General features: G+C 39.6%; 1 protein-coding gene across 7 annotated transcripts in view; it reads right to left on the bottom strand.

Moving 5' to 3' along the window:
- The window catches only part of ryr3 (ryanodine receptor 3), a 112,887-nt gene that overhangs the window by 32,603 nt on the left and 63,904 nt on the right, over positions 1-16,380 (bottom strand). For all 7 annotated transcript variants that reach the window (XM_025899121.1, XM_025899120.1, XM_025899119.1 and 4 more), the window contains 12 exons: positions 15,958-16,158; positions 13,800-13,902; positions 12,698-12,832; positions 9,342-9,615; positions 9,086-9,200; positions 7,057-7,189; positions 5,095-5,198; positions 4,163-4,298; positions 2,737-2,920; positions 1,519-1,621; positions 1,288-1,408; positions 408-577 (listed from right to left, as the gene is read on the bottom strand). In XM_025899121.1, the coding sequence (XP_025754906.1) occupies positions 408-577; positions 1,288-1,408; positions 1,519-1,621; positions 2,737-2,920; positions 4,163-4,298; positions 5,095-5,198; positions 7,057-7,189; positions 9,086-9,200; positions 9,342-9,615; positions 12,698-12,832; positions 13,800-13,902; positions 15,958-16,158 (1,779 nt within the window). The remainder of the gene's footprint in view (positions 1-407; positions 578-1,287; positions 1,409-1,518; positions 1,622-2,736; positions 2,921-4,162; positions 4,299-5,094; positions 5,199-7,056; positions 7,190-9,085; positions 9,201-9,341; positions 9,616-12,697; positions 12,833-13,799; positions 13,903-15,957; positions 16,159-16,380) is intronic.

A 16,380-nucleotide genomic window follows, 5' to 3' on the forward strand; every position in this document is an offset into this window, starting at 1 on the left:
TTATACAGAAATGGTTAAAAGCTAAGGGTGACCTGATCAGTAGGCCAATTATTATGTTAATATTTCTGAAAATTTGCAACAGGCTTAGTGACTGTTCTGAGCAATCGGTGCTCATGTTTGATAAGATTTACTCCCTCTGTGGCACATTTGATGAGCAAACTAGAAACCTTCATTTCATTATCAGGAAATGACAAAAGACTTAAGATCTCAGAAATGTAACAGGAGCAGAGACGACAGAGACCATTACACCTGTCAGGTACAACTAGAGCTTAAATCTTTCGCATTTGCAGAGACTGAAATGTACTTTTTCAGGAAGTGGATACAAATTCTTTGGCAGGTAGTGATTGACAAAATGGGACTTTGAAGGTGAAAGTGTGTGTATGTGTCATCAATGTTCTAGGACTTACTGTATCCAGAGATGCCGAGGCTCGGAGGTCAGGCAGGAAGCCAACCTCCAACATCTGGAGCAGGAAGCTCTGGTCCTCGATGCCATAAACTCTGTCCAGGAAGAGCACCATGGGGGCCTTGTGGTCGGGACAGAAACAAGCTGACATGTCCGGTTCGGTCACTGTGCCATCTGAAGGTTGGTAGAGCAAAACAAAAACCAATGAAAGGAAATCACTGAAGAAAGTTTTAAAATACAACATTATTTCTGAATAAAATGAGGCTTTAGAGTTTAGGGGAAATGTAATTCCAGACACGATAAGCTGAGGAAACCGAGCATAAATGTGAAATTTATTTATTTTCTAGTGTTCTTGCTGTTGAGCATCGTTGTAACCCATAATTTTATAAGCAAGGCACAAAGTAGAAAGGCACTTAAAAACACAATGTTTTTTTCCACAGAGATGCAGAGGGAAGCAAAGGCTGTCTCTTAAGTGATGTCTCCTGCCATTGCAAAGGCACTTACAATAATATATGTCCAGTTAGCAGAGCTGTGATGATACTGTGCAGAGTTATGAAATTATTTCAGCTTCCTTAATCTGGCAGTATGACACACATGCTGTACCAGGCAGAGTTTTTATTATTTGCCGTAGGCAGTAAGGTAATGTGGCATGTTTGTTCAGCCGGATGTGGCAAAAACTGTTTGTGATATACAGCAGCCCAGGTTTGCCTGTAGAGTATAAATTAGATTTTTAATCAGACTACCGTGCACCTTCAGCCTCGAATCTAAACCAAACAACATTTTTCTTTCCCAGATAGACATCCCGTCTCACCTTAATTTACTTCTGTTTATGCGTTTCCTTTTAACAATCAGAAACTGCCTAAAGCAAACTTAGACGGGCATACCTTTATTAACGACAGGCATTTTGAGGGGGATGCTGATGACGCCCACCAGGTCTGAAGTGGGAACAAGAGAGCGCAGGATGGCTCTGATACGCAGCGCCTCACCTTTACCTGCATTGATAAGCTGTAAGAGATGCACAGGCACAAAACAAAAACAATCTCTTTCTCATACGAGTCCCTGTGGCAGTATACAGAATCTCATTCTTCAGCTCAGGCTGTTGTCGAAGGCCTTACATGCATCTCAGGAGCACAGCGTCCCAGCAGGTCAATGAGGGCAGAGTAGAAGGACATGATGGCGTTGCCCATGTGAATCACTTCCCCTTCCTCCTCACCAGACCTGAAACACACAAACACTCTATATAAAAATTATACGCACAGTATAATAAATATTATCCTGAACGCTAGAAACATTTCTTGGAAGTTGCAGACAAGCTCTGCAAGGTAGTTTGAGGATACAACGGGCAACAGAGGCGCAGTAAATTATTATAAATGCTCACAAAATTGTCTAATGTTTTGGCACAATACATGATCTCCTTGCAGGTTATTCTGTTATATATTGATTTTGAGCAGCTTTCCAATCTCTCTCCCCACTTCAGGCCATACTAACTTTCAACATTAAAATGCAGTCAGTGTTACAGGCTTCGTATACTTATCTAGAAAGGCAGGGACAAACAGCCAATGCCAGGGATAATGTATTCCTTTCTTTTACATATTCTTCCAGAAAAGTACCTTTTTTTATACTGTCCTTAGGCTCCAATTATGATTTAAAATCTCTGGTATTTTTTTATTCAAGACTTGCTTTAATAACACCTGGGTTGCAGTTGCATTATAAGACTTATGTGTTTCCAGCAGTTGAAAAAGTTTTTAATTTTTTCCCCTCTTTTTTTAAAATGTCAAACTCATCCAAGATAAATGATCACTTAAAAAAATCTGTATTCTTAAAGGTGTCTTCAAACACATCATGAATGTGAATTTAGCTGCTGAAGTAAATTCTATTTTGCTAAATAAAGAGTAAATTAAGTCTGCAAAGATTTTCTTGTTTTGGTAGAAGGGTTTTTTTTTTTTTTTAAAAGAGAAAACAAAAGACAATTATTTGATAAAACTCCACTTTCAAACAGCAATTACCTCTCTCTTTCTCTTCACTGTTCTCTTGCTGGGCAAAGGCAATGAAATAAACTTTGATCTCTTTTCCCGTAATGTGATATGACTCTATTAGAGGGTCTAGCAACAAAGAATAATGCTGGTTTAGCTAAGCACACAGGGAAATCTAATTAAAAGTAACAATTCACACAGAGACCCAGATAATGAGAGCCTTAATCACAAGTGACTGGCTTTAGAGTTTCTGAATGGGTTTTTTAGTGTCTCGTGGCGATAAAAATGCTGATTCAGTATATTTTAAACACCGTGGGGGAAAACAAAAAGCAAAAAACAAAGAACTGGTGTCGTTTTTACCCAGTAGTGACTCCAGCAGGAGTCTTGGGCAGGTCCAGGGCAGGATCTTCAGAGATCTTGATGGCCTCTTCCATGGCAGCCAGCAGACCCTGACCCCCCTCGCCCCTCAAGGCGGGGCCGAAACACTCTGGACGTCTGATGAGCAGCTTCACCACCACGTTGGCATTTTCCTCCACGCTCTCACCTGGTGTGAGGACGAAGAAAAAAAAAGGAGAAAAAAAAAGCAGACCAATGGAAAGGAAAATTGTTATTATCCCCAAAAGGAAAGGTGAGAGTCAGCTAGAGTGTAAAACCCCTGAAAGTGGTATTCAGCACCTGCTAAAGCACCGCTACATTTTTTATCCAGGAAAAGCAGACTAGGAACTGAGTCTTAGCAACTCAGCAGGACCCTGGCATCCTTCCCCAGTGGATTTTTTTAATTTCTGTGCAGTTTTTCATTTCTGTTCCAATAACAGCATCACTGTTAAATCCCCTGCTGCTTTAATACACAATACAGATGCAGTGAAATCACCCTAGACTGTTCCAGTTTCTTTGGTGTGATGCAATTTTTTGTTTTATCTCAATAGTTATTTATTGCTCAGTTACACATATTCAGTGACTTAATTCCATTCTACTTTCTTTAAAATGTCTTTTAAAAGCATCTCGGAGGTGTCCTGGGGAGGTTGAAGCTTTGGGAAAGTGTTTCTAGTTTATAATAATACTTTTTATGCAACACACTGAACGGTAACCAGTTTTTGCACATTCAAATAAAATCCAGATATTAAACAAGACTAATAAAAAACAAAAATCAAGTAAATCATAAATCACACACATGACACATCAGCCCCACATAAATATATATCCACCAAATATCCTTACCACATACAAATATATGAAAACACTCAATATAAAATATAGTTTTTGTTTTGTTTGCTTTGCTTACCCCTTGCCAAATTCCCCTCCCCCTGTGTGCGTTTAATCCATGTCGTCCTCCTTTCTCATTCCCATGTTGTCTTTATACCACGTGTTTAGCTTTTAAGTTTTCTTTGCACCATGTAGGTTTACCCTGGTGTCTGACCTCGTCTGTTCTCCTGACAAAGTCGAACTGACCACGTGTATACTCAACTGTATGCCACAATTAAAGCCTCTTTGAACTTTAACATGGCCTCTGGTGTCATGTATATCAGGCTTGGGTACAAGCGGAGGCTTCACACAATGGTACACTCAGATATCGACACAAACCTTCTGTGTTTACAGGATAACTCCACAAGCAATGTTTTCCTGCTTTATTTAACATTTTCCAGTCTGTTGCACTTCTAATCAGCATGCTGATGGGTGCAGTCGGCATGCTTTGTTGTGAAACAAACCAAAGGCCAAGTATATCACTGCACCAAAACAGAATTGCCAGGGGATGAAAAGTCATCTTAGTGCTCAGTATAGAACATACCGTTGCAGAAAACGGCGAACCTCAGGAATGAGAGGTAGCGCTCTCCCTCTATGGGGTTCCAGCCGAGGTCTGGGTATCCCTTAGCCACCAGCATGGCGCAGCTCTGAAGACCACAGCCTGCTAGGTATGTCACCACCTACGGTCAAGCAATTCTGCTTCACTCCTGTGTATTATAATGGCACACTGTCTTTCTGACTCAGTGTCAGCAACAGTGACAGCTTGAAAGCCTCTGCTGAGCTAAGCTTTTCCAGCTGTCACAAAATCATTCAGCACTTTTTCAGAGAAAACTTTGGTGGCCTGAGCTTTCTATTCCTATCTGACTTGCTTCCTCTATAATTGTATGTGTCATCTGAGTAGCGCTGCGTTCTAGCATTGACAGATGATTAGCACGTATTCTTCCTCTTCTGTGGCCTCCTCAAACTTTATGAACACTGAGCTGGACATAATTGGAAGAGCATGTCTTGTGGGTTGACTAAAGCCAGATTTTAAACCAAAACCAACATGGTGGCCTGAAATGTGTTGGCAAAAACTTTTGAGATGAGGAATAAACCATGCAGCAGAATGCAATGCAAGGTTTAGACAGTGAATAAGATCCTGTATCCACATAATTCACTAAGGAGTCTTAATATTTGACTTTATAAATAACTAAACGGATCCTGCAAATGTTTTATAGTACAATCTGTTTTTGTATTTGATGATAATATGAACATGATCAGTATACTGGTTGTAAATTTAGCTAGTTGTACAGTTCAGTTTCACTTACAACTTTCCAGTGCCTGAAACTAATTTTAAACACCACATCTGGTTAGTTATGGTCAAAATAGAAACTAGCTACAATCTAATGAGCCTGCAAACATAAAGTGCTGTGTGATTTTCAGCTGTGCTGTCAAGTATTTCTTTGAGTAAGGCTGCGATTTTATTCGTCATCAAACCTTCTCCAGATCAGGCTCCTCCAGGGCCAGCGCCAGACCGTTGTTGTCCATCACCGAAGACGCTGCGACATCCAGCGGAGTGGAGCCCCGCATAGCTTCAGAGGCTAAACACACACAGAAACAGGCTGTCAGCAGCAGAGCAAACTTTGCATTAGTTCTGCATTAAACAACAGGGGGCAGTCTACCGACACAGCACATCAATCTTGATATTCTCCAGTCTGCGTCTTTGAAGCGCAGAATACCAGGTCACATAAATCAGTTTGTCAACACCTGCCCTTTTTGCAATATTACTCCATTTTTAAAGCATCATTGCAGTCAAGCAGATACTACCAAACCACTTAATATTGCAGCACAATGCAGACTATGTTACGTATTATTAATTTATAGGAAAACGTGGCTTATAAAAGAGGCAAATTCTAAAAGTGTCATATAAAAAGGGCAACAACTAGTGTGTTTTCATTCAACTGTCCTCTTCAGATCATGTGACCCTGTCCTCTTCCAGAGCCAGGTGCTTTAGTTTACACGTTACACAAGCACACAGATCTCTGTGACTCATGTCCTGCTCTGCACGCCTAAATAACCCTCATTTACTGCTCGCCATTCTTCTCTCTATCAGCTGCCTCCCTCTGTGCCCCTTACACTTTCAACTTGATATACTGGCATTTTGAAATCGAGCCTGTTACTCTTCTTCACCGGCTGCTTCCCACAATATCAGCAATAAGTCTGCAGTGAAAAAACTGTTGCAACTCTTGGTTTCAGCACACATTATGTAGCAGCAAAGAATTTTAATTGACGCAGTATGGAAAATACTCGGGAACATATTCAAATGTCAAGGCATCCTCATAACCAGTGTGTTCTCCACTGACTGTTTTTGCCCCAGCTTGTTCCTTTCCTTCATATTTAAAAAAATCTATGCAATTTCAGTTCTAAGATTTCATGTATAAGGACATAAGAAATAAAAACATCTAATCCTCATCAGGTTCTAAAATTAGGTAAATACTACCTAACCTGTACCATACGTGACAACATAGCAGTATATATTTAACAAAAATTGAGTCACAGTGTCAAAGAAGTGTATGAAAAACATAAGTACACCCTTACAGATTTCATAGAATTAAGAAGATAGCAGCCATGTCTTGCTCATCGAATACACCTAATCGTCAGCAAGTGTGAGCACCTCTATAAATGCAGAGGTTTTGCTGGTCTGAAACATTCTGGGGTGTGTTAACACAATGCCAAGGAGCAAAGACAATAGAATTGGCCTAAAGGTACAACTGTTGTTGCCCGTCAATCTGGGAAGGGTTCTAAGACCATTTCCAGTTTGAAGTCCATCATTCTAGAGCGAAGAAGATTATTCAGAAGCATTCAAAACAACTCCCACTTTTCTCAGGAGTGGACATCCCTGCAAACTCATCCCAAGGTCAGACTGTGCAATGCTTAGAAAAAATGCTAAAAGCCCAAGAGAAACATCTCACACTCTACGGGACTGAGTTTACATGTTTAATGTTCAAGTTCATGACACCAAAATTTGAAAAAGAAATGCGTATGGTTTGTTTATTGTCCTTACGATTTATTAAACGATCTCCTTTGAACAGATGAGACCAAAGTGGAAATGTGTGATCATAACGCACAGCACCATGTTTGGTGAAAACCAGACAGAGCATGATTAGGCTTGTTTTGCAGCTGGAGGATTTGGGCACATTGCAGTCATTGAGGCGACCATGAACTCCTTTGTTTACCAAAGTATGTTAGAGTCAAATATGAAGCCATCTAACAGCTACAGCTCAGCTGATGTTGGTACATGCAAAAGACCAATGGACCAAAATGCAGCAACAATTCTACAACATAATGGCTAAAAATGACAAATCAATGTGTTGCAATGGCCCAGTCAATGTCTTAAGACAGCTGTGCATAAATTCATGTTTTTTGAAAATAAATAATGAAAAGGCAAAATACACTTACCCAATCCGACACTGCTGTTCTCCAGCAGGTAGCTCAGGTGGTCAAACATGGCTTTCTGGTTTTGCCGGCTAATACGGCAGAAATAACACAGGAAGCGACAACAGCTAGCTACCATCTTGGGGAAAGCGATCTCCTGTGGAAGAAAAAAGTTGACTATATGGATCAATCTGCAGCCTTTGAAGAGGCAAGCATATATATTTTTTAATGGTAACATCTAGTGTTTTCCCAATTAAGCTGCAGTAGGAGCTCAGGAACATTAGAATTCTTTTTAATGTCACTACAGGATGCAGAGTACTACGTGCTTGGCTCTGATAAAGGTATCTAGCTAAACTATCATAAAGCGTATTATGGAATCAATAAATAAAATGTATTTCCTGTTTTGAACACAGAAACTGAAAAATTGTTTGACCTTCAAGCCCTTTTGCATCTAATGCTATTAGATCTGTGCCATCCTCATTTTTCTAAGTCCTCACATGGGCTCAGTCCAAGCCTCAGGCTGAGCATAAATCACTGGAGTCATTTGCTCTGTAGCAGAAATGCAGAAGTAGTAATCGACAGCCGAGGAGGAGAGAAACCCCCATTTTACTTTAGGCAGATTACAATCTGCAAAAATGCACAGCACAGAAAATCACACTTATCAGAAAACTGACAAATGTTGAACTTTCAATCATGCCAATGCTTCCACTTCTGAAGGCAGATTTGACAGAAACTTTGAAAGCAAAAACAATTTTACTTTGAGAACATACAGCTTAACAAGTTTCTTTGTTATGATGCGGTCCTGATGTGCGTGACTGGGAGCAAACTTTCTGTCAGTGTCCGAGTTGAGATTTATTCCTTCATAATATTCTATAAACCATCTGTCTTGATTGCGTGATAAAACCTACGACTCGCACAATCTCATAATATACAGCACCATGCCACGACTGAAACAACATCAGCGGTAATCAAACAGCAAATATTAAAAACCTGATCTATATTCACGACTGTCACTGTATATGGCCACAGCGAGTGAGGTACACGTATCAAGTGGCATGAAACCAGTCAGGAATTTATGCTATGAGCCTGTGCGATCACAGTGCCAGAGACAGACACGAAGGTCTGAATGTCTCCCTGAGGTCCGTCTGTCTGAGGTTCACTTCAAGCTTGGCACTGGCTGCAGCATTAAATCACAACCAGCTCTTCCAGCTTCTGTCAGCACCACCCAAAAAGGACAGGTCTGAGTGGCCTCCTGTCACCCCTCTGATGCCTTTACTCCTCTGTCCTCTCCATTACCGCTGCGGTCTTTCTGGGTATTAAGCTGTTTCTCTTGGCTCACTTCAGCGTCTTAAGATAAAATTTGTTTTCCTGAGATCGGTATACAACTTATTAACCATTAAAAGTTCTGTCAGGCACAAACTCTAAACTCTTCCCCTAAAACTAAGCTTTGTAACAGAAAATTAACCTGCAAATGCTTTGCTAACAGATTAACTGTATGAGTCATTTCGCAAGCATAAAATACCAGAAACACGCTTGTTTCAGTTCTTTAAATGTGATGATTTGCTCCTTCCTTTTGTTACATTTAATTCATAACTGAATATTTTTGGCATGAATGCTAATTATTGACCAAAATAAGGAATGTGAGGAAAGTGGGTGGGGCTCTGAATAACTGTGGAAACTTCTTTTTTTGTATTTTGTATAGACAATAGCTTTCATTAACAATTTTTATTTTATAACCACTTTTTATTAACACAATCCAACACATTAATCATGATGAATTGTACCCCTAATTATGGTGAAAGAGGCCACATAACGAATAAGAATCCGTCAAAGAGGTAAGAAAACTGAAAACATGTACAAACTTCTTTAAAAAGTAATGAACAGGATAAGGAGTTTAAAGAACTTCTCCAAGAGTTAAGATTGGGAGCTACTATTTTACATTCATGACTAAATCGTTAACAGTTTCAATAAATTACCATCCATTAAAAAAGGACTGATTCGATAGTTTGTAGTGGTCAAGGAAAACCAAAAACATGAGCAATGTTACGCTCACCTGTGACTTGTCTCCCCCAAGCACGTTCACCATGACCTCCATGACTGTCTCATGCATGCCCAGCACTCTCATCAGATTAGGATGCTGGTAGAAAACCTTGTTGTTCATGATGTCGCTAAGAACACAAGAAAGCGATTCATAAAGCCCACAGTACTGTAACAGCGGGACAGTACACTGTTCACAATGATATATTTCTAGAATCAGGCATCGTTTTTATCGTTTATAACAGTGTGCGCATCATAATATAGTTTCTTACCCGAGCCCATCAATCATGAGTTTCTCCTCTTCCTTGCCCATTCGCACTGATAGCAGAGATCTGATTTGACCCAGAGATGCCAGCAGGTTAATAGCATCTTGCACGGATGCGGCACTGATGGTGTACGACTTCTTCATGGCCCGAAGCAGTTCCCCGATGCCGTCATACTGTCTCCTCAGCAGGCTGAACATCACTCTGACCAGCTCTGGGTCCTGAATGTGAGACTCCTGAGCCCAGCTGGTTATGGTCTGGGAGATAAGCTCCTTCAGGTTGGCTGGAGAAAAGACAGTTCAGTATTCTTAAAATGAGAAATGGTATAGAAGCAGTAAATAAAGGTTGCTCTACAGTCATGTATCTGCCAAAGCTTCAGTTGATTTTTGTTGTCTCTCAAACCTTTGAATGAGCAAATTGGAGAAAAAAAAACAAATTCTATGGACCGGGCACTTCAAAAGCATTGTTTATTAGGAAAGATGGATGATATGCTCTTTATTTTTTCTCTTTTTGTTCCAGAGATATACAAAGACAAGCTAATTAAACTGTAGTGCGGGTTTTAAAACTGTATCTTTTAAACCTAATCTTAAAGTCTCATAAAACGTCCCTCTTATAAATGCCAAGCACCAATAAAACAAGGACCAGTGGAGAAAAACTTGAAGTGATATGAAGTTGTAGCTAAATGCTGCACCTCTCAAAATATTGTAATTCCAAAGCCATCGGTGAACTTTGAGCGTTTAAGCCAAATAGCACAACATCTGCTGAAAACAAAGGGTCGGATTCAAGCAGAATCGTAATGAGACACGAGACGGTGTAGATGCCCTGAAGGTGAAAGTGTTGCAAATTCACATCTGCTCTGAATCATCTCAAACCATGGCTCACAAGGGAGTCACTGAAATCTTACGCAGTCTGCGTGCTAATCTGCAAATGACAGGCAAAAATATAGAGAAATGAGCACTGGCACAGTACTGTACTCCAAAGTCAGCACAAACCATGAACTGAACTGGCTTAATTAAAGCTCTTAGAAAATGTAAATTAGTCTATTAGTCAGAACTAATTGGGAGCTTTAATATTTTGTCAATATATTGGATGTAACCCCACAATCATCTCCTGATAAGTCTATGAGGATGCTGACAGCATATCTGAAGCACGCTAGAGTGATGCAGGAATATTAAGAGAGGAACAAACAAACAATTTAATCACGAGTTCAAGCCAAGACGGTTGATATTAAGTCTGGCATTTAAATCTTGGAAATAAGCTCCTTAGCCGTTGGCAAGCTAAAAAAAACAAAAAACCTTATGGATGATTTAAAGTTTTTAAAACTTCTGAGTAATCTGACTAATTAAACAATGCTGTGAAATCAACAATAGGCGCTTCGATGCTTTTCATCAAAAGAATAAGGAACAAGCAAAAGTTTTAGAGACAAATTACTGGCTTTAAACTTTTATAACAGTGAATGTCGGTTAATGAAAGTAATAATTCCCATCCCAAAATGACTGACTAGGCATTAATTATTTATAATCTGACATGTAAAGATCCGACAATAAAATTACACGTTGAAAAAATTAGCAGCTCTAACTTTGTCAGACAAGAGGAGCAGCTTATTTCGCCCGTCCATCCATTTGTCAGACTGCTTCATCAATTTATTTGATGAACAAAACCGACTCTGACAATGCTGCAACGCTGAGTAAAGTGAAAAAGCAGAATTCAACCCATATTTCATTCACAATAGAACATAGCAAACGTGGTAAAAGTTTAAAATGTGAAAATGTACACTTTGAAGAAAGAAATAAGGTTATTTTATATTTCATGGCAGCCAAACCTCTCAAAAGAGTTGAAACCGGGCCATGTTTACCACTGTCAGACGACAGTCTGTTAATGTCTGGGAGCTGAGGAGACTAGTAATAATGTCCAATTCTGGTCTGATAAGGGATTCTAGGGATTCTCTTAATTTTATGATATGATGAAAGTTTCAGCTGGTAAAAGATCTGGACTGCAGGCAGGCAAGTTCAGTATCTGGACTCTCCATCTATGAGGCCATGCTGTTGTAATAGATGGACTGTGCAGTTTAGCACCATCTTCCTTAAATATGCAAGGACTTCTCTGAAAAAGATGGCATCTGGATGGGTGAATATGTCCCTCTAAAACCTGCATATATGTTTTAGCACTCATGGTGACTTTCCAGATGTGCAAGCTGCCAGTTCCAGAGGCAGTAATTCACCTCCATACAATCAGAGATGCAGTTTTCCACTTTTCTTCAGCACATTTTAAATGAGCTTTGGCCCAAAGATGGTGGTGTTTATGGATTCATTTTACATGTGGATTCTTCTTTGCATTAACCTGCATTTGTGGAAGTGTATTCACAGACAAAGATTTCTCTATCCAATACTGACACCGTTTTTTGTGGATTGGTGAAACTGTCTCTTTCAGATGTTTTTTTTAAATATCCAATCATGTTACTGATCTATTGCATGTTAATGTAATTAGTTGCAAAATGTTCCTCCAACTGTTTTTTGTACCACTCACTTTTCCAGCTTTTTGTTCCTCTGTCCCAACTTTTTTCATGCACATTACTACCAAACATTTCAACATAAGCTTATTTTTTCATGATATAATAAAATTACTCAAATCAAATATTTAAACTATTTTCTATGTTCTATTGTGAATAAAATACAGTTTATGACATTTGCAAATCATTGCCGTTTTTATTTACACTTTACTTAGCATCGCTGGGTTGGGTTTGTAGACATGCTAAAGCAGATCTATCAGGATCATCTTGAATCAGAACATCCGTCCATTTATAATGCTTTTGAATAATGCAGGCTAGGTGTGGGAGGCTGGAGCAAGGCATTAAAATTTATGGCAGAGAGTCTTGCAGGAACTGTCCATTAGTCTTATTCTATTATTTGAAACAGAACAAAAACATACTTTGAGCAAAGGGCAGCAAAAAAGAAAAAGCTTGAAGCAAAGAACTAGTGATTGAGAAGTGTTCTCTGGTCTGCAATATTTATTATGGATAAATCGGTACCGCTTTATGATTTTGAATGTCAATATAATATTTAATGCTAAACATAGTCATGTGGTATATGTTTAGAAACTGATAGCAACCACAATAAAGTCCTGCTTACGTGTTGCAGCACCAAGATGAAAACTGAAATAATAAACCAATTTGGATGCAACTATGCACTGAAGATACTAGAGAAAAAAGGGATTATTTATAACAAGCTGCCTGAAATGCTGAATACTTGTAACTGTCTGTGACAAAGGTACAATTTCACGAAAATGCATTGCTCAGTTATTGTTAAACTTCAGTACAGTTACTGGTCGCTAGCTTGTTTTCCTCTTTGGTGTTAAAGGCTACTTACTGGGGGCAGCCTGTTCAGTCTCTGTGGGTTCCTGCTCTGTCTTCTGTGGTGGGCCCTTGATCTTATACAGTAAAGCCAGAAGACGGCCTTTAATTGAAGTGTCCTGTTCTTCTTCTTCCTCCTCCACTGGAATTCCTGCCAGGAGAAATGGAGGCGCTCAGAGATTTATCCTGGTATACCGACTGCTTCCATGTGCATTGTGTAAAGGAAACAAAAACCCATTTTAAAGATCATTCTCATAACATAAACATATTTATGTTGCCAGATGTTATTAACTTAATTTGTAGAGCACTTTTTACAGCACAGTTACAAAGTGCTTCACATTTTAATAAAAGAAGTGCTCCCAACATACAAGCAGACAATCACAGAATAGTATAGGTTCTTCTTACATTCATTCACACATACATTCATTCCATACAAGCAGATGGTGCGAAGAAGATTGGGGAATAAAATAACATACTGTATAAAAATGATTTTTCAGCAGTCATTTAAAACAAACAAGTCCTGAAAGGCTGAGGGTGGCTGTTCCAAAATTAGGTGCTACAAGCTCTGGATTTAAATTAAGAGTGTGAACCAACCAGAAGTCTCTGACCAGATAATCAGAGAGACAGGCTGCTGGAATAAGGTCTTTGCTGGTCTGTAACATAAGAAGAACCCTGGCAATTTACAGCTTAGAACTTCTTTAATATTAATTCAGAGTTTCACTGGAATCCAAACGAGTGAAGCCACAATGTGTTTGTATCCTTTGGACTAAGGTGTGTATTATCAGCACAAGAACTGATCAGAGATCCAGTCTTATTAATATGAATTCTGAGCACCACAAAGAATAAAATCTCAAAGAAGTGGGGTGGAGGTGGGATGCAAAGTGGCTTGCAGATGTATAGCAACTGTTGGCAAAGATTTTCTAGCAGTCCTCAACTTATTTTTGAGGACAGTGTTTTAGCTCGACTTCATGGCCTGTCTGAACTATTGCTATGGTTAGTTTTGTGTGACAAGATCTCCTTATCAGAAGATCTACAGAGACATTTTTAGACATTTATGAACAGAAATGCATAAAATCTTTACACAAGTTGTATCTATTAAGTCAGCAGTTGGACTTTACCACAATGCAGCCGCAGTTCTTCGTGGAACGAGTTGAGCTCATCCTGGATCTCCTCGGGGCAGGGGCAGTCCTCACCTGCGCTGAAATTCAACAGGATGTTTATCTGCAGAAAACAAAAGAGTGTTTACATTATAAGACCAGAAAGCACTTGAGAACAGCAACACGGAAAATAATTTTAGATAGGAAGTGAGATGAAAAGAAGGAAGGAGAGTGGTAAAGAATGAATTAAAGAAGGATTGCACAGTAGAGAGCAGTGGAAAGTCACAGAGGCAAGCACATTACCATTTTAGAATTGCAGCATAATTACTCATGTAGTCTCCTGCGGTAAGTGCTCACATGGGCTTGTCAGATAGTGGCCATCTGATGAACTCAGACAGAAATAGTCTGAAGCATTTTTATATCACGCCCAGCCAAATGTGAAACTAAAAACATTAAACAGGTATTTACATAATATAATGCAGAAAATACTTAATGTATCATGTAGAACCACAGATCTGCTGTGCTTGCTACAGGTCACAAGTTAACTATAAAACACTAAATATAAATGAGATGCATCCATCGTAGAGTCCAGGTTAGCCTATTACCATGTCTATTTTAGGTAGAGCTTTTTAATAAACCATGGGAGGTTTCTTATTGTGGAGAATCTCGCTTACAGTATGCACCTGCTGCTGACCACCACAACTTAGTTTCAGGGATCAGAGTATATCTTGGAAGTGCTTATCCTCAAGGTTTCACAGCTCAGAGGATGCCCAATTAAATATTTCAAACATGAATGCTTTGCAGTCATGCAGAAACCTTGCCTCAGTCACTACCAGGTTGTTTTCAACAATACTACAGAACAGGGCAAGCGATCTGAACACAGAACACATCAGAGACTTTATTCCTTATTTACTCAATGTTTCCTATTCTCTAGTCTGGCTCTGAGAGATGCTACAGTTTACATAAAAATGTGCTATCTAGCAGAACACTGGATATTGGATTTTCACAGTAGCGTAACCTCGTTTTGTTTTCTTCTGGCTTCAACAGACAATGACCTCCAGATCGTACTGAAGAGATTTTCAGTGAAGCGGCAAGAATGGTTCTCTAAGGCCATGGTCCTCAGCCAGAAAAGGGTGCAGTCCCTCCTCTGGGTTGGAGATGAGTTTCTACCCCAAGTGGAGTAGTTTAAATATCTTAGGGTCTTGTTTACAAGTGACGAGAGAGTGACTGACTGAGATTGACAGATGGATCAGTCCTGCAGTGATGTGGACTCTGCACTGATATCTTGTTGTGAGGAAAGAGCCGAATGTGAAAATGAAGTTGTTGATTTACCAGTGAATCTATGCTCCTACCCTCACCAAGAGCTGCTATGCCTCCATACTGAAAGGAACCAATTGAAATACATCTGAACAGGATGCATCCAAGAGCTCTCCTAGTTGAGGTGTTTCAAGCAAGTCCCAACCAGAACATGCTTTAGAGATATCGGTTATATCTCTCAGCTGGCTTAGGAACACTTTGGTGTCCCATTAGATGAACTGTATGTCTGTTTAGAGTGCTCCCCTGAATAGACTCTGCAACCCAGAAAAGCAGGGAGGGATGGATGGATGGATGGATGGATGGATGGATGGATGGATGGATGGATGGATGGATGGATGGATGCCATTTTTACTTTGATAACTTACACCTAAGATTTTGCAAACATTTTTCACAATGGTCTATAAAGAAGTTCATTAATCATGTGTCAGTCACTTAAGTTCATCTTCTGCTTAAACATATTTGACTTATAAAATGAACTCCCTGTAACATAAAGTGCTCCTGTGGGACTACTAATAATTTTACCCTTTAAGAGGCCAAAGGTTTAACTATCACTGCAGGGCCAATTCACTCCTAAGTTAATTTTAGCTGCACATATGGCCCAGTTTATCCTTTGGGAATTCCAGCAGAAAATAAAGTTAAGAAACTGAAAACTAAAAGGCAATTAGAGAACTGCAGCACCTTGTGTTCTAGTGTCTGCCTCTGCCTCTGTTCTATTCAAGGTCATTGATTTTGTTTTTAAGGTCTAGGCGATCCTTCCAGGGTCTTACGACAGTATACAAACGGAAAGCACCTTGAACATAAATTACATCTCAGAGAGGATGGAAACACTTTCTCAGACACTGGCCCCACTGTGGTGTTGTACCTGCTCCTGCGGAGGTGAACGAAACTCTTTGGTCTTCTTGGCAGTGACAGCGGCAGACATGTTGAGAGCCAGCATTAGCTCATTGTAGCGGAACTTCTGATTGTACTGCAGCTTGGATACGAAGCTGTCGGAGAAGGAAACAATGGATTCGATGCGGTGCTTCAGCTCGCAGTCACAGAAGTAGTGGAGCAGCTCACACATCTGAAAAGGACAGAAATCTGTAAACAACTCAAAGGTTTTCTGTTTCTTTATGTCTCTATTGGTTTTGATTTTGTCTGTTTCACACTATGAATGACATTTTTTTAATTTAACTTCATAGATCCATCTCCATTATGCATGATTGTGTATGACTGTTTATTAAATGTTAAAGTTTACAGCAAGTTTTAGTCATTTATAGAACATTAGTATTCAGCCACTGCCTTA

This window comes from Oreochromis niloticus, linkage group LG15, assembly GCF_001858045.2.
Source record: "Oreochromis niloticus isolate F11D_XX linkage group LG15, O_niloticus_UMD_NMBU, whole genome shotgun sequence".
NCBI lineage: Eukaryota > Metazoa > Chordata > Actinopteri > Cichliformes > Cichlidae > Oreochromis > Oreochromis niloticus.